Source organism: Colletes gigas, unplaced genomic scaffold (genome assembly GCF_013123115.1).
Source record: "Colletes gigas isolate AHSC1104 unplaced genomic scaffold, ASM1312311v1 Colletes_gigas_Sc00013, whole genome shotgun sequence".
Taxonomy (NCBI): domain Eukaryota; kingdom Metazoa; phylum Arthropoda; class Insecta; order Hymenoptera; family Colletidae; genus Colletes; species Colletes gigas.
The window spans coordinates 6,303,824-6,321,848 of record NW_025106642.1 but is presented as its reverse complement, the minus strand read 5'-3'; the positions used below and the strand labels follow the sequence as shown (position 1 = coordinate 6,321,848).

Sequence of the window (18,025 nt, the reverse complement as noted above, 5' to 3'; positions counted from 1 at the left end):
CCCGTGGACTGGGCCCCTTTTCTACGACGAGGGCCTTTCGCGTGTACCTGTTCCAACTCCCGGCGATGTTTCACGGTAATGGCTCTCGCCGGGGATCGGGAACGCGCGCGCAAATCGAGGCGAAAACAGAGCCCGCGCCGTGGATGCGTGTAGCCGACAACTGGCCGCGCGGAATACGTGTTTTACGGTACGCCGCGGTCTCCTTGTACCTACAAGGGTTCCGCATCTTTCGATTGCAGGGGAGGCACGGCCGTGTAACGTTCGATTCGCGGGCACCGTGATTCACGTCGCTTGAACGCGCGTGTTTGGCGCGGGGAAATGATTCGAACGCGGAGAGCCAAATGTGGTAGCAGTGTACGCTCCGAACATTGGATCTCAAAGTGTAAATTATCCTCGAGATTTATAATTCTCCATCCAAGGTATTAAGACCACCAGGGAATCCTTTGAAAGAAAATGGCGAAACTGAGATGGAAAAGTCTCCTTAAGTTTTCTGTGTGAGTAACGAAGATTGCGCGTTTGTGCCAAAGGGCACGGGAATCATGGGGTAGCGGATCGTATAGTTGGAGTACCCTCGAGCGACCAGTTGATTTTGGTCCTATTATAGATCCATTAGCATTTCAGCGATTTCAGGTAAGAACGGTTCGAGGAGGAGGAAAGTGACGCATCCAAAGTGGCTTACGAAATCGAGAGTTAATGTTGGTGAAGTATTCGCAGGCACGGCCAACTGACTCCTGCGACTCTGGAGAATGGTGACTCATGCCTCGCCCACGCGCTAGACGAAGAGCATCTATTAACACTTTGATGATTAGGGTTTGTGGGAAGAGTAGTTCGAGGAAAGAAATAGGTAGATAAGAGAAGAGTGTATTTCTTTAGCTGGCTAATGGAGTCATCAACGAGGCTCGCGATGTTGAGGTGAATGCAGTCATCGAACAATTAGTTGCATAGTTAGCGTTACCGATTGTACTTAACAAACAAGTTGGAAGAATTATATCAACGCAAGGTGAATCGAAGCGGGAATCCGCGGCATCTCTTTTCCGTCGACCTAGCAGCCTTGTCTTCGCTGGGTATCCGAATCAGTAGCCACGGCAACAACGACCAAACTCACCGGTAACCGCTCGTCCGTGTTCTTTTGCTCTTGGCGCGAAACGAAAGTTCAAGGTCAGGGGATAAATCAATCGGTTAGCGACGGGAACCGGTTGAATCGCGTTCCGCGCAATGATACCTTCCACCGCGGTACGATTAATAACCCACGTAATTAATGACCAATCGTGAGACCGTTCCGAAACGAGACTTCACGTGACTGGTGCACGCCGTCCGATAGACAGACGCGCGAGCCACGATCGATCGTTCCCGCGACATGATCGATATAGAAGAATCCGTTTCAACCGAACGCCGACGATCATCCATCGTTGAAAGACAACGCGCCGGGGGCAGGAATCGGCCGATCATTCGACTCGATGCCGGTTTCGCGACGTAAAAATTACTTAACGGGGTGCTCCTCCTTTTTTCCGAGTCGAAAAGATCGATTACTTTTAGTAAATATTGTACTGTTTAGAGCAGTCTTCCCTAAACTTGGTTCGAGATACTCTGAGATCGCCGGACAATTCTTGCGAAAGAACACGGCGTTGTCTATTTTTGTCCCGAAAAAAGCGAATGTCTAGTTGAATATCTCCATCAATCACGCTGATATTTCCCGGATCGTAACAGCCGTCCCAGTCGACGGTATATCACGCGCACAAAAGGATGACCAGAGACGCACGCAATAAAGGAGAAAATCAAGTTTCCGTAATTCGATCGTTATGTAACGAGAATATCAATAAAAACGTTTCGAAACGTCCGGTGGAAGGGTCGACCTCAAGCGGTGATAGTCCCGGAGATAGTCCATGCTTCGGCATTATGGTTGCGGCGTCTGAGACCGCGGGGGGCGCCGGCGCCGGCGCGTAAAATCTCTGCCTTATGAGTCCCCTCTCGTCCCCCACCACCTGTCCCACCTCGTGTACCGGGCCCCACGCCGTTCGCCTCGGAATCTCCGCCACCTCACCTCCCCGCCCCTTATTTCTCTGTCTCTCTCGTATCGTTCGCCCAGTCCCCTGGAAGACATCCTCGGGCTCCTTCGTGGCCTTTTGTTTTAAGGCATCCCAAGGATCCCTCGGACGTGATAAATGGTACCCTTCCCGGACAGGCCCGATCGGTAACTTCACGTGCGACCATGCGGTGACACGCTAGCCGCGCGACTATTCGCCTCGGACGAGAGTTCAACCGGTCAACCGAGATCAATCTTCGAGATGACAAAAGGTCCCCAGCTTTACGGGCCTGTTCTCTGTGCGGCCAGCGCCGTTGAATGGCCCTCCCTGTGTTTGCGTCCATGTTCTCTCCTCCACCCGAGTGGGTGTCCCTCGCAATAAGATTACTCAACGGTTTGCCGAGATAGTTCAATTAAAAATTAAGTCCACGCTTCTCGAGCGACGAAACATTTTTAAATATAGGAACCTTTATCCAATACCGATCCCCAAAGATGTCGAACCTCGCTTCCATTTTCTGCGCCACCTGACCCTCAAACCACGTTCTCTGGCTTTGCATTCTACACGCCCCAATTGGTCCTCCATTGCATTGCTTCTCCCCGTCCAGCGACTTAGGCCTTCGATTAATTTTATTTCACCGGTCCCCGCTCGAGAGTTATCAATGGCCAGCAACATCTGTTTTATTCGATCAGGCGATCGTTGAAAGCCAACCGAACGGGAGGATGTTATACCGTGGCGTTTTTAAACAAACGGGATCGGCCACGATCGCGGCTGATTTCATGTTTGCGAGTCCACAACATCCTCCTGACCCGACTGCTCGGTTCTCTGGACCGTGTGCCCGTCTTCGTGTCCCTGTCCGTGCACGGAGTCGTGGCTCGGTGTGGGTTCTCGGGGAGGTATAATTGAATGTTTTGTATAATTAACCTGCGCCATAACTCAAGGTACGTCGCGCCTCCAGCCGCGGGCAGGCCTCCCTCCCTCTCCACGAACGCACCTTCCTTTCAGACGAGATATTTGTGTATTCACGGATTCGCTTATCCGCGTCGCGCTATCACGGGATCTTGCTTCACGGTTGGATCGTTCGAAAACATCCGAAGAACGCGACTATGGACACGGAAATCGCGGACCATCCTTTAGGGAGCAGTCTGCTAATTTCAGATCAAGATCTTTTTCGCGTTCTCTTTAAGATTTAAATTCCCAAGTGGTAGGAAGTATTATCCTGGTGAAATTTGAAGGATCAGCTACATTATAGGACTTTGAACTCGAACTATGTGCTCTAATATAAACAGGAATGCAGCTTTTTGTTATCTAAAATATGCATTCGTTCAAGTTGCGAGAGGCTTAATAGACCTTTTATTCAAATGATTTGATTCAAATCAAGACATGCATTAATTAATGTCTAACTAGTCTAAGACTATAACCTGAGTAGCTCGTCTCAACTCGTACTGTTTAGAAAGTACAACACTATAGAAGGAATGACAAGGATTGGCGCGAAACAGAATCCAGAGCTGAACTAGCAGTTTTAACGCCGGCAGGTGTCAACTACTGAAACATTTTAGATTCTGTCGCAAAAAAATTCAACGTAACTACATGTCCCGCATCTGGTGAGTTTCAACCTTGCAGGATAAAGAAACAAGTGGTTCTATAAAGATAATTCGATCATTCCGCAAGAACCAGACAAGACACGTGAGTTTTTGTAAGAACATTCTCTTAAATGGTCAACTACTGGCACGCTTGCCTTATACGACACGTGGCAACGAACACGTTAAAAACAAAATACACCTGAGAACCGACGGAAACGCAAGAAATCGGACGTTATTTGCGCGGAGTAACTATCACACAGTAATAGTTGAAACGGTCTTCGTTTGTTCACTGTCAACGCGTTCTCGGAATCAACTCATGGTGGTCTGCAAATCCCCGAGGCATGTTCCTTTCACTATTATGGCAATTATATTTGCAATTTTCTGTTGGAGATCTTGCACGTCACGCGACTTCATAGCATAAACACGTACTGTGTTGATCCCTCCACAAAAATCGAAAACTTGAACCGGACCCCCCATGTCTCTGAAACCAATTCGATGGTTCTTAACCTTTCTTTTCCGTAGACTCGAAAATCTAAGGGTCAAGAATTATTCTTTTCATCTAGATAAGAATTTCGCCCGTTGCCACGCAGCGATTCGAAAGTTGCTCTGTTGGTGGACCGTTCGAAAATTAATGAGCGAAGACGCACTTGCTGTTAATAAAGGTTCCGTTCTGTTCGTTGCGAACGATCGGTCCTAACGAGAATTAATCGAGGGATATAGTTTCGCGACCGTTATTCGCGGCTCGCGATAAATCGAGCCTCGTATAAACTGTGAATTACGCGACACAATTTTAACGCGATTCTTCTCCTCTTTTGCTCGAACGACTGTGCACCATTTTTGGATCGCGACAAAGTACGAAACGAACGTTGCATGGGATCAGATAGAGGCGACGTAGCGTCCGATCCGAAAAAATGATTGTTAATTGCCGCAGCGAGCGTCTTGTATCTGATTTATGATAATAAACGTCGTGTTACCGTGCTCCGTTGTACCTGTCACGAGGGTCCAGGTCGACCCTGTCATTACGTAACGCGTATCACGTGCACCTTTTTTTCCATGCATACCTGTCAGGTACACTGTTTAGTAATTTATATTCACGGATTTTTTGTTGCAACATCTCGTTCATGACGTCTTTCCTTGAAGGGATATTTCGAACACGAGAACAGGGTGTTGAATTTTAACTCTGGTTTTATGCAAATGCCATTGAAAGTAAACTTGATATCCTCTTTGTAATAATAAATTAAAATATCTTCTTGTGCTTTAACCAGGAGGAGCGTTGAAAACACAAACGAATTCGTGGTTGTTAGAAAAATTATTTTAATTTATTACTAGTGACGTTGCCAATGGAAGTTACGATGTTTCCAGGAAGATTTCATACCGAGTATATACAGGGTGTCTATGAGATTCTTGCCCCGTTTCCAGCAAATTTGTTGAATATATTCGAGTAACAAGTTTCTTCGGTAATTGTTATTGGCTCGCCATGTACGTTATAAAGCGCTATATTTCTTGTCTGAAGTCAATGTGTTAAAACAAGACACTCCGTAGAAGCCTGAAAATTGCAACCTTGTAGCACGCGATGCCCGCAAGTACATACGCCTCGGTTCCGAGCTCGACTGCGGAGTGACCTGAAATTCGTGTGACGACCTTAAATCACACGTTCCCGGCGAATCTTTCGATGGTCGTGCAGTTCAAAGTATGTATTCATTACAGAACCTCTAAGTGCCCATTTAAATAGCTATATTTCAGAGCGTAGCCGTAAGGCCAACAACCTGTCAAGAGATCATACCCTTGTCAAAATAATCGCTAAATTATGGGATGCGTACAGTTTTAACTACCAGCTCGATCCCCCGGGTCAGTAACATTCCCGTTTCCTGCCTATCCGTTCGCCCCATCTTGTACCTCCCGATACCTGGCTTCCTCCGTTCTCTGTATGTCTTTCTTTATTTCTTTTTCACCCGGCGCTCCTCTTTCCACCGACTTCTCGTTTTTCGGCCAACAGTGTCTCCTATATACGTATACACACACGCATACCCGTCGAATCGACGAGCGTCCATGCCGTGAATGAAAATCGCACGGGACAGCTGACGCGCCCACTTGCAACATTATCGGGCCCCCTATGATTAATGGGACGATAAAATTCACCTGGAAACGAGGAACACCGCGGGCCCGTGTAATTGTTATTTTATTCCTATTTCTCAGAATTTCGACAACGGCGACCGTGTATCGACGCACGATCGTTAATTTTCATCAGTCTCGTCGACGCGACAACGAGACTTCGGAACACCGATGACTTTCGTCGACCACTATGATAGACGAGAGAGTCTATCGAAGCACGCAACTGGTCCGCCAATCAAGGAACAGGTTTGTCTATTGGAACTCAACGCGAAGTTTATTGGTCATTGTCGATCGTCCAGCGATCCGAGGGGTTAATCCACTTCTGCATAGTGGTCGATTACATGCCCCTCTATATGCAAAATATTAAATGTCACAACCCGATAATTTCGCAAGTACAAGAAATTAAAGTTACACATGTACTGCGTACCATAAACATAAATTTCTTTCATCGAAGTGGCTATGGCGTAGATAATAAACGCAGGAGTTCTTACGTTCAAGAGCGCAGGTGCTAGTCTCTTTCGTGGTATACTTTCTCCTTTTTTAAAGGAATTCATTTATAATTGCAACAACTTGTTATGCTGTAAAATTAATTTTATTCCAGGAAATATTTAGTAACCGTCAATCAAGTTGTTTTCCCCTCTACAAGTAAAAAATGAAAAGTTTAATTCCAGTTAGCAAGCATTGTGCGTTAGCGATGTTGATTGTTTTTGCGTTTAAAGCGCATACACGATGATTACCATCCGGCGTCATGCACATGGCTATCGTAATAGTAAAACAAATCAATTCATCTTTTTCTATGCATGCAAATTAAGCGTACGAACGTCGGCTTCTACCATCTGTGCTACGATCGCTTCGATGGAAGATGGCAAACGTTGATATTCACGGTGCAAGGTACCAGTAACTTTAATTGCTTCTATTTCTAAATTATCGGAGTTGTGACAACACCATTCCACGTAGTTAATTTTCTATTACTTTTTTTTTCGCAAGAGTAAATTCCATTGCAACGAGTTTGCAGAGGATTCTAGCGGCTCACCCTGTATAGAAACCGTGTTTTAAAAAATGCCGTGTTATAGGAGGGTTACTCGTATTTAATGACCCCAAGCAAACATGTCGTAAAAACGAAGTCTCTCGGAGTATCAACCATGAACGTAATTATCACGCGGCATTTTTGATCGAGCAATTATCCGAGTCTCTAATTTTTGTACATTCTTGCTGAATAAATAGACCAGGGGGGAGTAAATAAAGTCAATCTACCGGTAAATTGCACGACTCGGTGAGAAAAGATCTCATAAAAGTTCGAGCCTGAGCGCGGACTGGGGCCACGCGATCGTCATTTTTCTGTATAGTTTGTTAGCTTTTAATTTCCTCGCGGTAACTGGATATTCCAGTTCCTACAGGGTTACGTTTGAAGAACACACACACCGAGTCGCGATTTACGCCCAAAACCGTAACATTCTCGCCTTTTTTTAACGACGCGTTTATGGGTCGTACGAAACCACCAAATGTGTCTTGTTTCCCAAATTTATCGAGCCATCATTTTACTGTTTGGCGAAATAGACAACATAGAATACATTGCTGCACAAAAAGATGTATAGAACTGATATCAAAACATGCTCCATTCTAAAGCATTAAACTTTGCCCTGGAATATTTTTCCATTTCTACAGGAGCACATCCTTGGTAGAAACCTTTCAATTTAACATAGACATATAAATCGAATACTTTGGCGTAAGTGTGTAGATGGTATATAATTTTAGTTTTAGATACAGTTATAGTTCTTCGAGTTAAACGTAATAACAGCTTACTACTGAATAACCCTTTACGCTACATTATCATTTACATTCGCTCCATTATTTAGTTTCTCTTCTGCCGGTGTTCCCCTCGGTTTTGCGTTTTGTTGCGTACCCGTTCCCAATAAAGGCGTATCATTATTATTTCTTCGGCGGTCGGTGATGCATGCTCGCGGAAAATTATACCCGTGGAATTATGTCCACTTAGCAGCGACGTACAAAATAAGCGTTTACGCTGCTGTCCGTGGTTGATTTGCGCGTTCGTTGTCACGGGCGTTCATTAATATTAATCGATTCGTTGTCACACGGCAGTTTCGCAATGCTTGAAAACGCGCCTCGGGCGCGCCGCGTGTCTGCACGCAACCGTGATTAATGGCAGAAAAGGCGGGAAAGGTTCGCGCAGGTAGATTTTCCCTTATCTCGCGGTCGATTCGCTCGCCGTTTAGTGCGTCGCAGGTGCATCTGTTCGTTTTTCCCATCGTTACGTGCGGCGACCAGCGGGAATGCTCCTCGACGAGCACTTCCCCTTGGCGTAATAACGCAGATAAAAATAATTGCGCGCTGGCTGCGCCGTGGATGATCATCCCGCGCGTCGGTTACGGAATTGCCTTCGTTACGCGGGGGAAAGAATCGAATCGATTTCCTCCGCCGGCGATTGCATCGATCTTTTCATTATCTGTCAGTGACTGGGGCCGATAATTGCCGGAAATTCTTTTTACTATCACCGTTTATGCGTTCCGAACGATCGTGTTGCGTGATTTTCTAACTTACGCACCGTCGAAACATCGTTTCAACGTTTTCAGACACGCTTTACGAGGATCGTATTAGGCCGCTGAGCAGAGTTCCGTTTGTCGCTTCGTTAGCATAATCGTTCTATCAATTTTATCTAGTTGTAAAAAGACCTTGATATAAGTAGTCTACAGAGGGGCAATATAATCAAACATTACTGTTTGAGGCATCGAGTTGGTATATGGTCCAAGCAAGGTGTGGAGAACGTAATTAGACGGAAAGTTCTTATAAGTGGTTATTGCGACTGTTTACGCTCGTCCATGTCTCGGAAACGTCAGCCTTGAACACTATGTCGAGCCAAAGTCTCTGGAGCAGGATCGACAACGCGAAGCCCGCGAGCTATTTGCTGCCCCCGAGGCATCCCCAGACAACCTGTCAATCATTCGACATCAGTTCTGTAGCCGGATAGCAAACAGTGAACTAACCCTTGAACTACCAGGTACTGATTTTCATAGACCAAAAGATTAATGCGACAATTAAAGTATTTGAAATTCGACACAAATTGTATTCCTTTTACACAATTGTGCAATAAATACATTGGACAGAATAAATGTAAAATTTCAGGACGAAATTGCACTTTGTTGAGGATCCATATGGCGTACGCAAGCAGCGATACGCGACGCGATACACCTCGAAAGATAATCACAGGGCTGCGGTGGATCCGCAGACCATCGATGGACGTTGCATCGAGGGTGACGCGAAAATAGACTGGACGTTCGATCCGTGGCCCCTTGAAAAGCGTATAAGGTAGAGGAAGGGGATAGAGGGGCATAATAAATATCGGGTAAGGATGAGATCGGGCGCTACTTACGCCGTCAGCGATAATGATGGGGTGTGTTCGGACTGTTTGCTTAGCGAGCAGATTAGTGAATGAATCCACAGGTGGGCGCCATCCGTCACACTCTGAATCGGATCCAGCCTGGTCGGCTCCGCCTATTCACCGACTAGCATTCTTCCACCCAGGCTCGTCTCAAAAGGGTAACCGAGCGCCCCGCGATACACAAATTGCCATCTCACGAGTTCGATTCAATCGACACGGGTAATTTGCACCCTTTGTTCCCACGAGGGATCCTGCTGCTCCCGTGCAAACGCGAGCTTCGAAACAAACTGTACCCTATATACTCTCCGAGGAGAAAAGACGCGAGACACCGATGCCATTAAATTTTTAAAGATAAAAATCTAATTCAGTTTCCTTTTTTAGGAATTTGGCTAACCACAAAAATAGTGGCGGAGCAACCAAACGTAACGCAGAGCCGGACAGGTTTGAGAAGAGTTATGAATTCAGGGTCGATGGCACAACGTATCAATCATGTTCTACTATTTGTAAATGCCAAATGGGTGGAGCGACGATATAATTTAGCGATCCGTCAAACCACTACCTATGCAACCGGTGGACCCGAATTCTGATTATGTAAAATTTCGAGAGACGCGTGACACGATTCGATAAACGACGAAGATAAGAAACTTGCGAATTGAAAAATAATTATTGGTGGTGAAAGGGGGGGTTAATGCATCACTGGGTCCGCGCGCATCTGCGCCTGCGAGCATCCACTTTGCGCGGTGCTCCGTTGGATCCACGGAACGGGTACACCCACAATCTTTCCGCCTACCTGCAGCTGCTGACAGCGTTGATGCGGCACGAGACAGTTGCCTATGATATCCATCATCGCTCCTTTCGAGGATAATCGTCGGTCACGCCTATAACGACCGATGAACCGATATCGTACGGAAGGGAGATCATCCACTGCCGAAGTCAATTGCGGAGGAAGCTCGATGCCAATGCTGTCAACGGGACAACTCATTCGAGTTAAAGTCCTTTACAACTTTCTCTAGTTATTTTGGAATGCCATTGAAAAGTCCTGTCATCTCATATTCAATAGTCAAACAACAATGTCATCGAGAAATAAGCGTCTACCAATTTTGCATCGAAGGTAGCAAACGTGAGCAAATTAATCGTCCTTCGAATTAAAAATTTCTAAAAAAAATACACGAGGATTTATAGACTGGCCAGGTAGCAACCATCATTGGGATGAATGCAAACAAGCGGGGACTTGTTGCACGCGAGGAGAGTGTGGTCTATTTTGTGCAACGTGGAGGAGGCCCTCGAGGTACCGATATGATGGAGTGCTAAGGAGATTGGCGGACCACCGGAGTAATGTCCGCACTAATAGCAGTGATTACCCTGCCTTGTTGAGAACGAATCCGCCCGCTCCTTCCAGACTGCCTGTTGTTCAGGTTCTACCTTGCTTTGCCTTACGGTGCCCTGCCCACGAATTGATGGATGTTTACCAAAACCAACTGCCTTTTCTCTGTGCAGCCTGGCCGTGGGGCATGGGCTACCATAACATCGAATTCCATCCAAATCCCCGGCCTCGATTAAAATCTGAGACAACACGTGATCCCATTGCTCGTGTACACGCGTCGCGTGCTGAGCTTCTACAAAATAATGGTTATCGAGCAATCGCGGCGACGGCCGTCTAAATACGATCAATACGAAGGGAACTGATAGGATTTTAGGGTCCTTTCGGACGAAACAGTTACGTAGTACTATAGTAGAACTTCGGTGGATCTTCGTTCCTTCGCTACGTTACAACAAGTGAAATAGCAAGTCTTCTAATCAAGACAAAAGTAGAAGATAGCGATCGAGGATTAACAAACATGAGTCATGGGTACTGAAGATGTATCTGTGTCAAGAGGTCTTCTTCTTTTTTATATAAAAAATTTCTAAGGGAATTTCATCAAACAGTACAGAACTGTCCAAAGTTTGCAATTTCTCGACCATCCTTCGTAATGTGGAATAGTTATAGCATGTCGTGTTTGTTATTAACGACGACGAATAGTTGGAGGGGTACAGTTATGGAGATATTATGCGCGCGTAATAGCGAGGATAGAGACGCGTTGAATTGGAGAAATAAAAGGTTATGATACAGCGCTATTTACAGAGCGAGCAACCGACCGTATCACGAGTCAACGGGACCTATTATTTATCGACGTATGCTTACAATCCTTAGATCGATAGATAACGCGATCAAACTAGTGGAACGAATTACCGATTGCATTTTCAATGACTATGTTTACGAGCTCGTGCACGATTTTTGAATCGTTCGTATCCAGCTCGGGATAATTGCGGTTGCATTATTGCTACGTCACCAGCGATATATCACGGGGATATCATACATATGCATTGCCACGGAAAGGCATAATCGCATAACATTAAATCGGCGCTCGTTCACAGTTACTTTCCCGCCTTCCCGCCATTTCTCTTGACTCGCGTTGAATCGCGCACGCCCTCCGCGTACGTTCCTTCTTACGTTTGCAGCTTTCTTTGTACAACAAGTTCGAGACAATGAATTCATGCGAGATATAATTATACGCGCGTTGCACATGTTAACTTGTTAATTAGCCGCTCGCGATTTGCGCGTATCGTGAAAATGATCTCCGCGGTGAATCGTTGAGACAGTAATGCGTGTAACGTAAATGAAAAGTTGCGTAAATGATTCATGCCTGAATTAAAACGAATATATTTTCTCAAAAGGACATATAACGCGCACTTAAGCCACTCTGTATGCGTAACAGTATCCGCACGAGAAGGATTAATCAACTGCTGGCCAGCTGTCAGTCGCGATAAGCCCGTTACGCTGTCAATGAATATGATATCTGGACGCCTGATTAATTTCGATAAAAAATCCACGACCACGAGTGTTTTGCATATATCAATGAATAATCGTAGGAACTGGTTGGGAAACCACGCCCGGTAACGACCAGCTATCTGAAAAGATGAATGTTGCAACGCGTGCGTTCAATTAACAATTAACCTTGCTCCGCGACAGAGTAGACGCGCCTTGCGAAACTCACGAGCCTCGTTATTTCCTAGTTCCCGACGAACCGCGCTTGGAAGCGTACATTTTTTCGTGCGTGGCAAATTTTGAGTACCTGTATCGCTTGTAAGCGTTCCTACTAGCCAGTTAATAATTAACCCGAGTTACGAAAAAGTAAACACTCGTGCGCCTCGCAAGTCCTGAAGTTTATTCGTTCTCCATTGGTACGTAGAGTAAACGACATGATCGATAACCTCTCTCCTTCTACAGGTGCATCGATGCATGTGCAACGTGCACTTACAGTTTTTCTTTCTTAATGGAAATATGTGTCCCTTTTTTATTTATGTTTCTGTATCGGGACGAGGGGACCGTAGGTGTTCTAACGGTTGGTTACGGTAGAATGGGGTACAAAGTCTGACCAATAAAGCCTACATTCCTCCCAGGATCGTTTTCTTCGCTATCAGCCATAGTGTATCTAGAAAATGTTCCAACTCACGCGTGAAATTGACAATTAATTTTCCCCAAGAGAAGCGTAGGAACTCCCATCCAGACGAGTCCCAGAATTTTCAACCGCTCGGCGAGCATTCCAACCCGTCGCAGGAAACGGCGATTCTTTTCGTCGCGGTAATTGTGAGCCAGCAAATATTCTCTATCCATAAATCGAAAATCTCCGTCACGACATGATATATGACCGAACATCTCGTCGCGGCCCGGCTGATAAACGATCAGATGTTTTTCGATTTTTCGCGATATTGTACTCCCGTTAATGGCGCCTTACTTGCCAACGAGTATGCGCCAACGTACGCCACGGACCACCTGTCCGGTGGGTCTGTTTCCCTCCTTCTCGCTCTCAGCCCTCCCTCCTGTCTTCCCGTATCTCCCTCGTACCGCATAAGTATCCCGTGGGGATATTCGCAGCGTGTGTCTGCGATAACTATAGCACAGGCTGGGAGCTTTAGGCGCCGGCGGGTTTCCATAAAAATGCGCGCCGGCCGCGACACCGCGGAGTTTAATGTCCCGCGCGACCTACCCCTCGAAAACGACCGCCGATTCGACGACCCGTTATATTTGCCAATAAGACGACGTGCCCCGAGCCAAGGAAATACAATAATTTGTATTCAAACTGGCGTTCTTTTCCGCATATTTTATCGCGAATTTTAATACGGGCGTTTCGAGGTCGTTCGTATTCGATCGGACTTTCCCGCGCCATGTTGCTTCTCTTCGAACCGATAATCGTAACTCGTGCAATTTTATAAACAGTGAAATTAAAAAATCTAACTTTGTGGCCACGTTAGCTGCGACACCCTGTTTACAGAGGCCAAAATAAGACGAAAATCAAGAATATCAATTCGTTCATTGAGGCTTCATTAAAAAGTTATTAACGTTTAAACAAAAAAATTTCAAATCGTTCTAAAAAAATTATTTTTAGCTGGAGGGATCAATTATAATCATTTTTTGTTAATACATATAACCTCGAAATCCTACGCATTCACGAGAAAAAAATTCGTATATGTAGACAAATTTTATTAATAATTTTGTTAATAACTGTTTAACAGAGCTTCAATCAACAAATTGGTATTCTTGATTTTCGTCTTGTTCTGACCTCCAGAATTTCTCATAAAAATTTTTCCCAGGAGTGGCCGAACACCCTGTATAAAGAGGTATATTATTTATGTTGTGGAATAAATAACGCAGTAATGAGTCACCAAGAGCATAAATTACAATTTCATTAGATCAACGCTTCGATTCAGGTTGTGGATCTTCCTCACGAAAGTAATTAAAATTGCAAAACGAGAGTTTCTATATAGAATGGCGAAGTAAATTAGAATGTATTTTTTATTTTTTGAGAAGCGTAGACGATGGTCGAATAATGTGAAAAAAAGGACGACAGTTCGGTGGAATAATACTGTTACAAAACCGTGAAGAGTTCGAGCAGGGAAAGTACAAGTCGATCGGATCTCAAGCGTGCCGGCGTAACAAGAGTGCCGTGCGTGTCTGAAAGCATAGCAATTACGGAGCTGCCTCCTTTCACGAAACACGCGAGCCCGCGTACGAGATCGTACTGCAAACATTGTAAAGAGGCATAATAACTGCGTAAAGGTAGAGTTTTAACGGCGTCTTGCATTCGTCTCCGCCAGCCGCGCAGAAAATTGCGTCTCAATTGAAAACGCGGAAATTTTCGCTCGACTACGGGGACGGAGGCGCGCAACGAACCGTCGGCCGATCGAAAAGGGACTTAATCGTTCCACGAGAGAGCGACTCGGAAAATAATTTACGACCGCGAAAGGAAAAACAACAGGCGTAAGAAGAGAAGAGGAAAGAAATAACTCGGTATCAATGGGAGTTCCGATTCGAGGGTGCGCAGACGGTGCACGGGTAGGGAAGGTGTAACGGTCCATTATTTGTTTTAGATATTAATGTTCCCCGCGGACGATCAATAATTTACATCGGACGTAATCGCACGGTGTGCATCCTCTATCTCTAGCGCAGAACCCGTTGAAAGAGAGACTCCGGCCGCCGGGAGAAGGACAGAGGAGCCCGAGAGAAAGGAGACCCGTGTAAACAATAAATCACGATAAATACGTTTGCCCGGACCATTATAAAAGCTGGAAGGAGGGAGAAATCGACGCGATCGGCAAGGCCCAGCGAGGCAGCGAGAGTTCACCCGATATGCAAGTCCCAAGTCCCTTGCCCCGGGGCCACTCCCGATGCAGCCTCCACTGAGGCCGCGCATTACGATCGCTTAAGTCTCGGCTCGACTATCGAGTGATCCATCGCCTACGAATTCGACGAAGCCTCCCGCCTACCCTCGGGACATCCTCGACTAATGAGCGTGTCTCGATCGCGAACGACTAGTCCTCTCTCTTTCCCTTTCATCTTTTTCGCCTATCTCTCGCTGCTGTTAGGTTCCCCGTCTCGCCTCCTTGTCTAGCTTTATCGCTCCCCGTCGCTATTCCTGTCCACCGGCTCGTTCTTGCCCTCCGCGGTCCCAGGTGCGTTCAGCGTTTCTCTTTAAAAAGGATTCCAATTAAGAGGCCGAATGAGCTCGTGCTCCTATTCACGGCCGGACCGAGATATATCGGAGAAGACAGGTGGACACGACCAAATCTTTAAGAGAGGCCATGACGTTCGCGACGGCCCTGAAATCGGACGGACGCTGAGATAGAACTTTTCCGTGGATCGAGAGAGATCCCAGGGATCAAAACGCGAGAGTTCGGATAGTTCGTGCCGAGGACGCATCGAGGAAACAACGCTCGATGATCAGACTTTGAAGACAGTGTTTGTTAAGTCTGCGAATGGGATCGTATAAGGGACCTGAAATAGCGTGTAGTGTAAAAGTTTTAACCTCGCGGAAGCGAACATTGCAACGATAGCGATCAAGAATTTAACGAAGGGAAATGAATGTTTTAATTCATACGAAATGACCTTTATCTTTATCTAAGATCAATAAAAACGATCAAGGGAAACGGTTAAAGAAGAAATATTTCACGCAGAAAAAATTGTGAAAAGGAACGAGCCCAGATAATAATCGAATGTATGAACTTCGCCTTGGTAGCCAGTGTGTTATTCATATCAGTAACTCATAACTCACGATATCATCTCTTACTTAATTATTTAAAAGCACGCTTTGCTTCTCTTTAACTTTATTCCTCTCGGTAAGCTCACTAACGAAAAATTCGTGAAAATTGTTAATAATCTAGAATACTACAAATCCCTGTTAATATATAGTTTCCCAAAAACTACAGAGACTCACCCCCAGTATCCAAGCTCCAATCATTTATGCAATCCTCCTGGGGCATTTTTAAGAATGTTCTCTCTTGGATATTCGATTACAAGCAGTACCACTCGAACGCACAAAAATTTTACTATCTTGGGTCCTAAATGTCCAAGACTCGACGTTACGTCCCCCGTCAAACGATCGCAGCAATCGATGCCGATTAACATAAAGAAAGACAAAATGGAAAGGACAGAAACTTCGTTCTCCGATTCCCCCGGTATCCACGAAATAAAAAACGTTGTAAACACTTTCGCGAACGTGCAACGGGGAATTCGATCGCCGATACGTTCCCCCGATCCATCTGTTCCCATCGGATTGTCAAGGATCGCATAAACAGGATGTCGTACTAGACGTGCGATAGTTACTAGATAGACGGAGAAACTGTGGTAGTTCGAGTGCATTCCTGAGGAGCTGCCTGTTCAACTATGCCACCGATGTATGGCTAGTGCGTGGCCAAGGCAATGGAACGCAAGGAGAGAGAGAGACGGAAGAGTGGGTAGGCAGATACCGGGCCCCGCGGGGGGCTCATAATTGCCGACCCTGAAGATCGGCCGACCCCATGGGGCCCTTCCCTGTTTGTTTTATTCCCTAGTTATACAAACGCGAGATCTACGACCGATATATGATAATCGAGCCCCCAGTCCTTCCAAGCCTTCTCGCTCCGGTTCTCGGGGTCTTATCTCTGCCTCTCTCTTTTTTCTCTTGGGATGACCACCTTCGCGGAACGTGACCACATTATGGACGCTGATAGACAAGGACACGTCCGAACCAATTCCGACTCGGGCCCCAAACGCGGGGTCAGTATCGTGGAAGCTTTCGCCACGTCTCATCATTTATGATTCGCATTTATTCAAATTCCGGGCCGCGGGGTATGATTGATGCAATACTTGGCGATAACCTGTCGATCAAACGAATCGAGGCTCTTTGTACGCGAGAAAATTACTTAAACTGATTCTGTTTTTTATCTACTTTGTGTTACGTAAAGATTTCTCAACTATTTTTCTATGAAACATTTTAAATCATAACCAAAGCATATAGAACGTTTGAATATTAATGACAATGTTCAATATTTTCGTTGTTGCATCAGTACCAAGGTGCATTCTAGTTTAAAAGTATTTCTGGCGGAAAGAATTCGCAAGAAGGTGTAGCGCGTTTGTGCGTGGTCCTGGATTTCAATGCGGGGTAACGTTATCTGCGAGCCAACCGGCGACCATATTTCAAAGAGATAGCTTCGCAAATGCAACAAGTTGCTCCAAATGCATGTAATAGACGGTATCTTAACGCGGTTGGGACTGACACAGTGATTAATTATTTAGATTGCGTATGACACATGATAAATGCAACCAAGGAAATGCAGTTGGGAATTTTAATACAATAAATTGGCAGTCGAACCATGGATTGTCTTTCGCAGTTCGGAGAAGCCTTACGTATACATACGTCCAACTCTTTTGGACTCGGTATCAGTATATGTGTTGATTGCAAAGTTATGTAGAAATAATTGTTGATACAAATTTCTTGAGCGCGAACGCTAAGCTCCCCGTTATTACCACTGGCTACAATGTTAGTCCGAACGATTGTTCACTTACCTCAGTGTCGATCTTCTTGAACTCTGGGTCGTCCTCGTCCACCTCGAAGTACAGTTCCGTGGACGTGACGGAGATAATTCCGGGAGCCACGATACCTGGCGCGATCAATTTCCCTTTCGTGCTGATGTTCACCGGGCCTGGCGGAACACGATCTCGTTGCAACTTAAGTATGTTAGAGTCGGGACGGAACGACATGCAAACGGAGCGTCACGCTTCGCTAGGCAACGAAACCGAACGAAACGAAACGATAGATCTCACCTGTCAGGTCGTTGTCGAGGTCCCTGTCGTCCGACAACAGCTCACTGTCGTCCATGAGATCCGCCGACTGCAATTGCTGCTGATGTGCACGCGAGGCTGCGAGATGCGCGTGAAACTCTTCACGCGCTTGGAGAATCGCATCCTCGGGTGCACCGTGCTCGAGAGCCGCCTTCAGTGTAGCCTCGGGATGGCTCGAGCCTAGTGGATTGTGCACGAAACGCTTACGTCTACGTGCATCATCCTCCCAAGCATCTAGCTTCCAGTATTCGGCCAATCTGCGATTTAAAAATTC

At 45.9% G+C, this 18,025-nt stretch overlaps 1 protein-coding gene across 1 annotated transcript in view; it reads right to left on the bottom strand.

Moving 5' to 3' along the window:
- LOC122399379 (neurobeachin) overlaps positions 1-18,025 on the bottom strand; it is a 197,740-nt gene that overhangs the window by 58,220 nt on the left and 121,495 nt on the right. The window contains exons 35-36 of the mRNA XM_043400028.1: positions 17,734-18,008; positions 17,476-17,612 (exon numbers count right to left, since the gene is read on the bottom strand). Coding sequence (XP_043255963.1) covers positions 17,476-17,612; positions 17,734-18,008 — 412 coding nt within the window. The remainder of the gene's footprint in view (positions 1-17,475; positions 17,613-17,733; positions 18,009-18,025) is intronic.